General features: G+C 56.3%; 5 protein-coding genes across 5 annotated transcripts; 3 read left to right on the forward strand and 2 right to left on the reverse strand.

Moving 5' to 3' along the window:
• Positions 1-2,765: 2,765 nt before the first annotated feature.
• YTP1 lies at positions 2,766-4,377 on the forward strand (the record flags this gene model as incomplete). The annotated part of the gene is made up of 3 exons (XM_037324231.1): positions 2,766-3,014; positions 3,095-3,940; positions 3,997-4,377. The coding sequence occupies 3 exons, from the start codon at positions 2,766-2,768 to the stop codon at positions 4,375-4,377; spliced, it is 1,476 nt and encodes a 491-aa protein (XP_037177492.1).
• A 555-nt stretch (positions 4,378-4,932) lies between these two features.
• CGCA056_v008985 (uncharacterized protein) lies at positions 4,933-5,323 on the forward strand (the record flags this gene model as incomplete). The annotated part of the gene is made up of 2 exons (XM_037324232.1): positions 4,933-5,200; positions 5,253-5,323. The coding sequence occupies 2 exons, from the start codon at positions 4,933-4,935 to the stop codon at positions 5,321-5,323; spliced, it is 339 nt and encodes a 112-aa protein (XP_037177493.1).
• Positions 5,324-5,754: 431 nt separating this feature from the next.
• Positions 5,755-7,878, reverse strand: CGCA056_v008986 (uncharacterized protein; the record flags this gene model as incomplete). Its single annotated transcript, XM_037324233.1, has 1 exon — positions 5,755-7,878. One exon carries the CDS (start codon positions 7,876-7,878, stop codon positions 5,755-5,757), a length of 2,124 nt encoding a protein of 707 aa, XP_037177490.1.
• A 381-nt stretch (positions 7,879-8,259) lies between these two features.
• On the reverse strand, positions 8,260-9,705 carry CGCA056_v008987 (Uncharacterized protein; the record flags this gene model as incomplete). The annotated part of the gene is made up of 1 exon (XM_037324234.1): positions 8,260-9,705. The coding sequence occupies one exon, from the start codon at positions 9,703-9,705 to the stop codon at positions 8,260-8,262; it is 1,446 nt and encodes a 481-aa protein (XP_037177491.1).
• Positions 9,706-11,141: 1,436 nt separating this feature from the next.
• fabG-15 (3-oxoacyl-[acyl-carrier-protein] reductase FabG) lies at positions 11,142-11,951 on the forward strand (the record flags this gene model as incomplete). The annotated part of the gene is made up of 2 exons (XM_037324235.1): positions 11,142-11,707; positions 11,759-11,951. 2 exons carry the CDS (start codon positions 11,142-11,144, stop codon positions 11,949-11,951), a joined length of 759 nt encoding a protein of 252 aa, XP_037177494.1.
• Between the last annotated feature and the right edge of the window lie 430 nt (positions 11,952-12,381).

Raw genomic sequence — 12,381 nt, forward strand, 5'->3', positions numbered from 1 at the left:
ACCCTGCCATGGCAATATTGCAGCCTAATGGAAGTGCCACGGGGTCGACTTTGGATTGATTGTGATTTCCAACATCGTAAAGCACACTTCAGTCAAATAACGTCTCTCCAGCAAGCCTCTCGGGCATCTTCCACTTTTTGAGCCTAGCCACATCCATTTGCGGAGGTATGCGCCTCACTATGGAAAAAATCTGGTTATACTTTGATGGATGCCTCCTAAGCATCGTGATGCTGCTCATGATGACCAGAAAATGCCTCTTGGACATGGTCTGGGTGGAAGGTTGGTCATCGCATAATCATGCAATATCACGCAAACTGGTAGCCTCCCAAACTTGGGCAGCCGTAACACAACGGACCGTGAAGCAGGGTACCACCTGATCGTGGGTGACATGTTCCTTTGTGAGGGCATGACATCCGTCGCTCCCGAGAGAAGGTGACTCGACGGTTGAGGCCAGGTGTTCGTGGACCCTATCATGCTGTAAACTGTCACCCTCGCTTGACCGTCATGTCAGACTAAGTCTCTTGCGGCAGGAACCGCTGGTCATTAACCCAGACAGGGTCTGATGGCAGAGTTCTCGAAATCGAAGCAGCATTGAGGGCACGTCCAGGTTCGTGAGGGTTCACTCTTGCGTAGGCTTAGGTGCAGCCTCAAGGCATGCTCAGCAAAGCACGCTCGAGCCCTGTTCATTCGATGCAGGCGACGATTGCAGATGCCGCGAGACGAGCGGGTTTATGATTGCATGAGATCCCCTACGTTCTGTGCATGTCGTCAAAAATGCAAGCAGATGGGATGAGGACCGTTGACCAAGACGGTATGACAGGCGGGAGGCGCTCAGAAGGTTGGTGGCAGGCGGTGCGGGTAATGCAAGCTAGCTATGGCGTGTCAGGGTGTTGACTGGTTCACGGTGCTGTGGGACCGTTTATTGACGTTTGCTCGTAAAGTCATGATGGGCAAGAAAAGGCAAGCTTGGCTCCCTTGGGCCAAGGCGCTGTTTTTCTCGAGTTACTCGGCTTGCCACTAGGGATAGGGATGCCGTCTTGGGAGTCTTGGGGAATAATTAAGGGAGAGGACAGAACGGGGCGGCGAGCGGGTTTCTTTTGGGGCAGTTAGCGTGTTGTGATTGAGTTTGCAATATCCGCAGGCAATGTGGAATAATAATGAGGGTTCTTGGCAGGGGCCGGTGAGAACGGAGGCGGTGTTTCTGTGTGTTTTTCGTTGTTGTACGCGTTCCCGTCCTCGACACGTACCTGTGGACAGCAGAATGGGAGACGGAGAATTGGGCAAACATTTTGCCGGTGACGACCGTCTGGAACTGCCAACTGGGATTGGGCGATGACGGCATTACTCAGCGCCCCCGCTTAAAAGACGGGGAACGGACAGCTGTGGCCAATGGAAACGGACTCAATGCGGTTATGGTTATGCCACGAAGGGAAGGCAGCGTGGTGGGCCAGGGGTACGTACCGGTGCAGCCGGTCCGAGAGGGTCAAACCGGGGGGGGACACTGCTCGGTGTTTTGGCTGGCGAATGGGGGGCCTCCTGGATGGATCGTTGCAAAGTGCTACCTACCTACAGGTAAGGTAACCTGGGGATTATTGTGTATGGTCAGCAGCTTTCACCTGGTAGAAGGGTGCAGGATGCAGGATGCCTGCAGTAGATGGTACTTTGTGTGGTTTGCTGAGAAGAACACCGAGTTGCAGAGAGTTACTGCAGAGAGTCACCTATAATTCTGCAGTGAGAAACAGTCTACATGGTAGAAAGGCGTCGCTTGTATCTCCCCTGCCAGATCTGGCGGGGAGAATACATCAGCTCTGCGTAATCGCCCCCGGCATCAGGCCTCCCCTCCCCCTCCAGCGATCCATCATCCGCCCCTTCCACAGCACACACACACACGCGCTCACTCAGCAGCAATGTATTGCGCCATACAAAAGTGTATGAAAAGTGACCTTGCACCCGCTAGGGTTCCACAGGCAATATGGGCGTTACCGAAGCCTCCGGGTGTCGCCCAGCAAAGCCACTCTGGTTTGATTTGAGCCGGCACTAGGAACAGAAGGAGCACCAGGACACCTCAGAAAGAGAGAGCGGCACTCCCGTCCTGCTGTCTCTCCTTGCCGTCTTCCGGTCTGCGAGCCTCACTGCTTCCTTTGTCTTTTTTCTTTTCTCCTCCGCCTCGCCATTTTCTTTCTTCCTCCTTCGCATCGCAAAATCCGACGACCAACAACATCGACGACAACAACACGGTTCCCGCGACCCACGAGCGAGCTAAAGATAGCGACTCCGGCCCCCCCTGGTCAGCGCGACCGAAGAGAGTCTTCCCCACGTACCATCCATCCATCCATTACATTACAGATACCGTGGTAGGCATTCGCTTGTTCTACCGGACGGATACAGTCTTCAACTCGACTCGCCTCGCTTCTTGCTTGGCTTCCATCCCGCTCTCTGCGCGGTGCGGCACTCGAACCACCTCCTCGCCCGTACGATACTTTCACCACAGAGTCGAGACGACCGCCCGACACCACCCCTAAACACCCACCACTCGTCCGAACCTCGCCAATTGCGTTGCGACGCCGTGACGCCGCCCCGCTCCCCAAGCCCAAGTCTGTGACACGTCTGGCTCCAACCGCCTCCAGGGCCTCGCACTTGCACAGGGGAGCCTCTGCCTTTCGAAACGCCCTTCCGCACCAACAACACCCTCTGTGCCTACCAAACAAGCTTGGTCTGGTCTGGTCGTGCTGGTAGCAGCCAGCCGCCGCCGTACGGGAGTAGTCATGGCGCTCAACCACTTTTCTACGGCCTCGTCGCCGCCTTCCAGAATCCCATCCTCGATCCGTCTCTCCGCAGCAGCTGCAGTCATCCTCACATCCCTCCCCATGGCTCTCGGTCACGAACACGGCGTCAGCCACATCCAGGAGGGCGAAACAGTCTCCCAAGAGCCCATCGACACGACACTATGGATTCACATCTTCATCATGATGCTGGCCTTCGGGGTCATCTTCCCCGTCGGCATGGTGCTGGGAGTAAGCCACTTCACCTCAATATTCGACACTTCCGCCAAAAGAATGCGCGATTGCTAACATGACCTCTCCTCCCTACCTAGCTCACCAAGAATCGCTGGCATGTTCCCACACAGGTCCTCGGCACCGCTCTCGCCATCCTCGGTTACTTCCTCGGCCACATGCACGGCGGTAGAGAATTCGTCCACGGCAACGTTCACTCGGGCTTCGCCGGATGGTTGATGTTGATGCTCGCCGTCCAGGTCGGTGTCGGAATCTACTTGAAATTGCATCTCGAGAAGGGCTTCAACGGAAAGATTCGCAGGGTCATCAAGCCCATCCACGGAGTTCTCGGAAAGGCCTTCCCCGTCCTCGGCTGGGTTCAATTCTTGTTTGGAGGCATTACTTCGCTGGGTTTCTGCCAGGGCGACCACCTGGGACAATGTCTGGCTCACTTCATCATGGGAAGCGCTTTCATCGCTTACGGCATCATCCTGACCCTGCTGCTTGTCGTGGGGCAGCTGTGGCTCCGACGATCCGGACGATCCCAGGAGTTCTTCGACAGCGTTGTCATTGCCGCGTGGGGCTGCGTCAACACCTTCACCGAGCACCGCTGGGGTACCGAATGGGTTAGGAACGACTGGCAGCACACGACCATGGGCATCATCTGGTGGTGCGCCGGCCTGGCAGGCGTTTGGCTTAGCCGCGATCGCGATGGCAACCCTCAGCGCAACTTCATCCCCGGCTTCGTCCTCTTCATGACCGGCTGGGCCATGTCGGCGCATCCCCAGGAGCTGCCCATCAGCGCCATGACCCACGCCATGTTTGGCAAGACGCTGATGGCCGCCGGCATCACTCGCATCATTGAGATTGCCTTTGTCGTCAAGGACGCCAGTGGCATGTCCGCCGACGGCCGCAAGACCAACAGCTTCCAGTATATTCCCGTATTCGTAAGTGTTAACCCCCCAGAGGCCCTCTTTGAATGTTTCTGACATGCCTGTCGCAGCTGTTGTACGCCTCTGGATTTCTCTTCATGGGTGCGACCGAGGAGCAGATGGTACTCGTCGCCAACTCCGGACTGGATCACGTTTCCTACATCTTGATTCTCTACTCCTTTGCCTTCCTGGTGTTCCTCTTCGCCAACATGCTCATCCACCTCTTCGACCGTAACTCCAACGTGGATGGCAAAGTCAACCTGGACGCACCGGTGGCGAATGGGCGTGCGGAGAACCGCCAAGTTCGAGACGCTGAGGAGTTTGAGCTGGAGGGCCTAATGAGCGATGACGAGGACGACGCGCAGAAGGGCCTGCGCGAGGATACCGACGACGACCAAGGCCTGGGCAGCCCGAGCACGGTTGGCAAGAACAGCGACCGAGTGGCGCGGTGATAAGAGCAGAAGGCGAAAGCTCGGCGGTAGTGGGACTATAGACAGGGATGGCATCATGCATTGAAGGCTGGCGTTTGGATCCGGTTGCCGCATACTTTTTAATGGGCTGGAAAGCGTCTGGACAAACAAGAATCCTCCTGGTTACATCGACCTAGAAATGAAACCCTTTTTGGTTAAAGATCTAATTCGCTTATCAAGACGCAAACTCTATCGATAGCTTGGAATCTTTTGTCATATGAGAAATGCATTAATCGCAGTGTCAAATCTTGGATTCAGGATCTAGAGACTTTTGATATGGTCCGGGTGATTCCCTGTCCATGCCTCACCTCGGTGAAGACAAGGTGTGGTCGGTGTGCGCTGTGTACTGCGGAGTAGCTCGGTGAGGGGTGCGGGGCGAACTGTGCCTGGACCCCGACCGCCCGGCGCATCCCACCAAGCTCCTCAAGCTCCACTAAAAAAAATCCCAATCGCCAAATCCAATCCGCTATCAATCGCATTCTCTGCCACTTTCACCTCCGACACCGCACCCGTAAAACAAACCACACACACCTCACGATGCCGTCCGTCAAGAACCCGAACCACCGCTCCAAGAACCGCCTCGCGGCGCAGGCGAACAAGGCCAAGAAGGTGCGCCAGAAGCGATCCGAGGAGAACAAGCACAAGATCGCCAAGAGCGACGTGCAGAGGGGCGCGCGGCCGGGGCTGATGCCCAACAGCGGGCCGAACGCGCCGCTCAGCAAGAAGAAGGCCAAGAAGCTCGAGAAGAAGATTGCGCATGCGATTAGGAGGAAGATGGCGGAGGATGGGGAGGTAGAGATGGCGGGTGAGTGCTCGGTCTTGGGGTGGTAATGGTGATGGTTACTGACAGGTGGTAGATCTTGAGGAAGACGAGGAGGCGGAGGAGGGCAAGCCTGCGAATGAGGTGGAGATGGATAACATTGCGTGAGGAGGGAAAGAGAGGAGTCGCTTCAAGATGGGAGGGCAAGGAACACGGGGGGCGGATGTGGACATGCTTTGTGAGTTTCGTGGCTTTTTTTTCTATGGATGATCAATGAAAGCTAACCTTCCCCAAGTCTAGACATTGCACAAAAAGGCGAACGAATTCAGTCCGAATACAATACACACGATTTGATACCCCAATAACAAGATTGTTTGCATTTAAGAGAGATTTTTGCTAGCCGGATCGTGAACCCTCTAACCCAGCGTACCCAATAACTTACCACAAGGACGACAGTAGTAGAGATAGGGGTGAAGATGAGGATAACGACGATGGATTACGAGGATGCCGACGACGATGGCATACGACGATGGACGACGATAACCACTCCCCGGATAGCCAACTGGCACCGCTTTAGCAAAGAACTTGCGTTTTGGCGATTACGGGTCCTCTTCCTCGTCTGTAGACCTGCGAGATGACTCTTCCCTGGTGCTGTGGTATGAAAGCTGTGAGCCGAACATGCCGGACGGACCTGGAGCTTGCTGAGACGGCGCCGGACTGGTACCGAAGAGACCACCTCCGGCATAAGGCATGCGAGCCGAATCCCCAAAGACGCCGCTTCGGCCGGGAGCAGGGGCGGCGGCCTTTGGAATGGAGGTGTTGTCTGTGGCGTTGCCCCGGGCTGGTGCTGGGTTGTAGAGAGCTTCCCCAAAGAGGCCCCCGCGGCCGGAAGCAGGACCCCCCCGGACTGGTGCTGGGTTGTACTCCTCCGGGCTGAGAGCTTTTTCGAAGAGAGAAGGCCGGCTGGGAGGCGTAGGAGCAGCAGCCCTTGGGGCAAGCTCCGTGCCGAATGCGTCCAGCTCTGCGGGCTCCGTGGAGCTAGACGTCGGTGACGGCGCGGTCATGAGGGAATCGCTGCTTTCCGGGGTGTACGTCTGCGCCTGCTCCCTTGCCCTGCGAGCACGCACGCGGGCGCGGAGGTCTCGGGCAACTTGGTGGGCGAGTTCGACCTGGCTACGGCGGGTGGATCTGTCGGCAGTTGTGCGGCTGCCGGCGTCGAGGTCAAGGAGGCGGTCGCCCTCGCGGTACATTGCTTCCATCTCGCGTTCGGAGACATCTTGCGACGGGACCATGGAAGAACTGGAGGAAGCTGGCTGCTGGCGAGGTGTATGAGAAAGCGTACCCTGGGTTGAGGTTGGAATAGTAGAGGGTGTGGAATGGGTGATGTGGAATATGCTGCTGCGCGCTAAGGGCTCACTGCGGGACTGACGCTGGCCACCATGAGATATAGCGCAGGACCCCAGGCGCCTCCCAAAGGTCTGGGGCGGGCCTGAGGATCCGACAGACTTGGAAGATCCAGCAGAGGGCGTTGCGTCAGGGGGAGGGAGAAGCACCCCGTTACGCTCGATGAAGGAGGGGCCTGGCTGGTACGACTGCCACAGCTCCTTCAGGTCGCGTGTGTCGTTCCGATCCTGCAGAAGCTGGTCGAGCTGCCATTCTTGGAGCGGAGCGGGTGGCGTCGGGTTGGGCTGGCTTCTCGGTGCAGTGGACTGCATCGAGGCATAGTTGAAGAGGGATGGCTGGCTCCGAGGAGGAGCTTGGCTGGTATTGTTGAGCTGAGACGGACTGAAAAAGGGGGGACCCCCGATGGTTCCCGCGTTGCCGGGCGACTGAGGTACTATCGGTCTGTTCTGCAGATTGCGCAATGCTCCGCCAAAGAGACCAAGGTTCCTGACGGCTGGCTCCGTGTGAGAAGGTCGGGTTGTTGGCGGCATCTGTCCACCTCTCCACCTGCGGAAGATCTGGTCGACGGCGTCGACGGCGCGGGCCTGCTGCTTCTTGTTGACAGAGCCGCCGTTGTCTAGGAATGATGGCACGTCACCGAAGAAGCGGTCTTTGAAGATGGCCTGGCGCATCAGGCTCATCTTAGCCATCTCCGTGGCGATTCTTTGCTCCGAGTCGCGGGCCTCGCGCTCGTAGTTCATGAGGATGGTCTTGGTGTCCATGCCGGCGAGGATGTTGGAGGTCTGGAGTTGGGAGTCTTGAGCAGTGGGCCCAGACGAGGAGTTCTGGAGGAAAGAGCTTGTCGTGGGCGTGTTGAAGGGGGTGGCGGACGAGGAGCTGACGACGATGAAGCCGTCGTCAGCCTGCTTCTCGGCTCCGTTGGGGGCAAAGAGCGGGACTTCGGGGATGTTGAAGACCGACGCGGTGCCCCGGCTGGCGACTAGAACCGCGGCCTCCGGAATAGTGGCCGTGGGCGGAAGCGACATGCACATGGGTACGCCGTGGATGTGCGTGTTCTTATTCATGTGGAAGTCTCTTCGGGCGAGGATGAAGTTTCGGAGAGAGTGGATCGCGTCGTGCCAGCCGACGAGGTACGTTGCCTGGTCGAGGGTTTGCGAGCTCGTGTCACGGCTTGCGTGAACCTTGGCCTCGCCGCTGAGGATGCGGCAGACGGCTTCGAGGGCGTCACCTGCATCGTCGATCTTGACTGCGTTGTAGATGAAATCTGTGGGGAAGGCCAGGGAGTGTCTTGGGTGGAAGACGAGGCGTTGTTCGGACATGTTGGCGGCTTTGGTGAGAGTGGGAATGATTGAGTCAGGAAGGTTGAGTTGTGGATGGTGATGGATGAGAGTGACCTGCGGGGGAAAAGACTGCATTTGTATACATAATGAACGGTTACTCTGAGGAGGAATATGATATCTACAAGCTTCTGGAGTTGCGTGGAGGGAGGCTGAAGGCCCGTTTGTCTGGGTTGAGACAAGATCCCGCACGACGGGTAAGTGCGGTTTCGAAGGCTTTCATCGCTATCTGGGAGAGTGACACGTCTCAAACCCGAGACTTTTAATCGGGATATTTCAGTCTTTGTTGCAACTTTTGATTTGAAGTGGAGGGATTTCTTATCGTCACAGACACCAGCAGAAAGCATGGACGTCCAACATCAATCAACTGCTGAATGAAGCTTCGTCGCCCCACCATTCAGACTCTCCCCATGGGCCAACTCCTGGTCCTTTGAAGATCTTCCCGCCCTTCCACACCCAGCCGATGTTGTCAATCTTCTGGAGCACCTTGACATCTTCCACTGGGTTCTCCAACACGCCAATCACATCCGCCTCATACCCAACCTTCAACTGCCCCGTCTTGGGTGCCTGGCTCCCGACGCTCAAAGGCCCGTTCGCTGTGGCCGCCTTGATGGCCTCCAGGTTGCTCATCCCGGCTTTGACAGCCGATTCCAGCTCCATGGCCATGTTGAACCCGGGCCCTGTATCCGTACCCAAAGCAATGGGGAGGCCCTGCTCGATGGCCATCTTGTACGCCACCAGGTGGTTTTCCGCGCAAATCTTGGCCTTCTCGTAGGCGTACTTCGGGATGCCCTCGCCGCCGCTGTCAATGATCATGTCCATGATGAGACGCGTGGCAATGTAGATGGTCCCTTTCTCCTTGATGAGATCGATGCACTCCTGGTCCGCAAACGAGACGTGTTCCACCGTGGTCACGCCGGCCTTGACCGCCGCCAGAATGCCAGGCTTGCCATGGACGTGCGCCGCAACAGCTCTCCCCTGCCTCGTCGCCTCCTCAACGATGGTCTGCAGCTCCTCGGGACTAAACTGCGCATACAATGGGTTATCGTCGCGAGACATGACGCCGCCCGACGCAAGAATCTTGATGCACTTGGCCCCGCGCCGGATCTGCAGCCGGACCGCCTTCCGACACTCATCAACGCCATCCACGAGCATGTTCGAGAACGTTCCAAAATGACCCGGGGAGATCTGTGACACGCCGAGGTTGAGCAGTACATCCCCAGCAGGTAGCGAGAAGATGTCGCCGTGTCCTGCCGTCTGGCTCAGGCACGACCCGGAGCTGTACACGTTCGGCCCCACAATGGTGCCTTCGTCAATGACTTTGCTGATCTCGCAGCCTAGGCCGGCGACGTCGCGCATGGAGGTGTAGCCGCGCTGGATGGCCAGCCAGCAGCCGCGGGTGAGGCGCGCGCCCATGGCGGAAGGGTGCTCGGTGAGGATGCCCAGGTACGCGTCGCCGTTGCCTGCGTCGTTGGGGCTCCCCATCGTGAAGTGCGCGTGGCAGTCCCATAGTCCCGGCATGAGGTAGGGCACGGTGTAAGATCTGTGGGGGGCGTCGGTGTACTTTGACGGGATGTCGGATTGCGGGCCGATCCAGGCAATGAGCTTGTCCGTGACGACCAGGGCAGCGTCTTTGACGGGCTCGCCGTCGCCTGGGATCAGGAGACCGGCTTTGATGACGGTGATGGTCACTTTCTTCTGGGGTTGAATGTCTTCAATTTGGGAGGGGACGGATGGGTATTTGGGGCGAAAGGTGCCGCCGAGGGATGTTGAGTACATTGGCGGCTGCTGAACTAGACGTCTGGTCATCTTGAGGAGATGCTGGGTTGTTGAGTGTGATGACACGTTGTATGTGAAGAGTACTTGGTTTAGAGATCTGTCTAAAAGCATCATAGAGCATTTTATAGGTGATTCTCAGCATTCCCCTTGGAGCTGTACCGCATTGGGATCGAGGGGGCTGACTGTGCGGTTGAGCTGACCTGAACAGGAAGGTGAGGTTGCTGAAGGATCGGTGGCGGGCCAATCGCGAACAGATGTTACACAGGGATTCAGGCCGCTTATCCGCTCGCCAGTATCACTGGGAACACCTAGAAAGGATGAACGACAAGTTGATTTTTGATTATGATTGGGAAGCCGGGATTTCGACGAGACCGCCTATTTTCCTGTGTCTGGGCTGCTATATTGACTGTTGCTTTACTCTTCGTGGTTGCTTCTATCGTCGTCGTCATCGTCGTCGTCGCCGCCGCCGTCGCCGTCATCGCTATTTGTCGTCCGGGACAGGAGTAATGAAGCACACAGGATATAGCCTGGCAGCCACAGAGTAAATAAGCAGTCTCACTTTGAATGGAATGAGAGACTAGTCTGAAGACCTCTAGCTTGTCAGTTATAGTACTAGGTAGTAGAGGCTGAAGATATGGCCCGAGGCATTCTGTAGGATGGTTTTCCATCTGCCTAGTCTCCACCGTAACTTTCCTTAACGAGACACCGTATGAAAAATGTTCTCCCGTTGATATTCGATCATTTTCCTCCTGGCTCTCGATATGAAGTCGGGTTCACTCAGCCCTACGGGGCCCCATCAAGGACCCTCTGTGGATGCCTTCCCCATCCTTCACGATGCCCTCATCTCCACCCCAGCGCACAACTCGACATCAAATACCGCAACCCTGCCTGACTCCAGCAACAAAATACGATCATTACGACTGCGCCGATGGTTTAGTGGTAAAATTCTCCGTTGCCATCCAGCAGCGTCGGGGAGCCGGGGGTTCGATTCCCCCTCGGCGCATCTTTTTGCTTCTGCCGCTTAAGCAAGGGCTACCTTTTTGATATGTGGGCACCCAGGTCCCTCGGCTCGATTATTTCAACGGGCTCGAAAGACTTCAACGCACTTTGTGCGGCATAGTGGCGTGAATACAACTAATTGAGTTGCCCGGATCTGGTGTCCGGAAGCCGTCGCCGGATGACCCACCTTTGCCGGACCCGGCCCGGCCCCCTCCCGTTTTTGCCCTTGGTCAATGTCCCAGCTGAGCGCCCTCCCACTAGTATATATATGACACAGCGCATAGTCTGTTTAAACTTTGTCGACTTCGGACGGTCGTCACCTCTTATGCCTCACTGCGGGGGAAGCTCACTTGTGTTTCTCTGGCAGGCAACTCGGCTCCGAAGTCCTGAGCCATATTAACCTGCCACTTACCCCTGCTGTCTATCGAAGATCTAAGTGAGACCTAAATACACGAATAGAATTCAAAATGTCTTCTTTATCAGGGAAAACAATCGCAATTACAGGCGCAGCCTCTGGAATAGGTCTCGCAACAGCACGCCGCCTTGTGTCCCTGGGTGCCAAGGTGTCGCTCTCAGACAACAACTCTGCCCTCCTCGCGAGCTCAACACTCAAGCTTTCCACTGCTTTTGGCCCAGAAAACATACACTCCGAGGTCGTGGATGTCCGAGACCGCGATGCCGTAAAAGCTTGGATCGCGGAAACCGTTCAAAAGTTTGGCCCGCTACACGGCGCAGCCAACGTGGCGGGCGTTCTCGGTGCCCAAGGTAACAACATCCGCATCCCTGACATTGGAGATGAGGACTGGAACTTCGTGATGGATATCAATGCTGGCGGGGTTCGAAACTCGATGAGCGCCGAGATACCGGACATGGTTGATGGAGGAAGTATCGTGAATGTGTCTTCTGTGGCGGGGAAGATTGGGCTGCCGATGAACGGGGCGTATGTGGCAAGCAAACATGCGGTTGTTGGACTGACGAAGACCGCTGCAAAGGAGTTCGGAGGGAGAGGGTTGAGGATCAATGCTGTCTGTCCGTGAGTGCATCTGCTAGATGAGCGCACCGGTATTGAACTGATTGCTAGCAGTGGGACCATCGAGACACCGATTTTGACGCAGGCTCTGGCGGCGCCTCAGGCCGAGTTTGGCCCACCGCCGTGTTTGTTGGGGAGGTTCGGGAAGCCAGAGGAGGTCGCGGATTTGATTGCCTTTCTACTGGGCGATGGAGCGTCGTATGTCACCGGCCAAGCCATTTGCGTCGATGGCGGAATAGTAGTCTAGGGTATATGGTGATTCTGGATATATACCGAGACACGGAGAAAGACATGATGGACGGCTAGACGGGACTCAATGGAACACGGATCTTGGTGGTTACATCGGGCAGGAGGCTTGGTGTCATCGTCTGCCCAAGTCAGCTTCAAATAGGCGGACTAGGAGGCAGAAATCTGACTGTGTCTCTTGTGCTCATCTCCAACACCAGTCACCGATGCATTGATGTCGTGAAGGATTCAGTATCAATGTGACTAAGTCTTCAGACCACGTCAACATGACTACCTAGTCAAGACATTACCCTGGAACAGTTCAAAATCTTACAGAATGTGCGACAAGTGCCTCGAAACATCAAGTCACATGGGTACAATTGATAGTATGTTATGTGTGAATTGGTCCACAGGAACTAAAAGTAAATCTAGCAAGCGAGTGCCATAGTGGT

This window comes from Colletotrichum aenigma, assembly GCF_013390185.1.
Source record: "Colletotrichum aenigma strain Cg56 chromosome Unknown KSG_Cg56_contig05, whole genome shotgun sequence".
Taxonomy (NCBI): domain Eukaryota; kingdom Fungi; phylum Ascomycota; class Sordariomycetes; order Glomerellales; family Glomerellaceae; genus Colletotrichum; species Colletotrichum aenigma.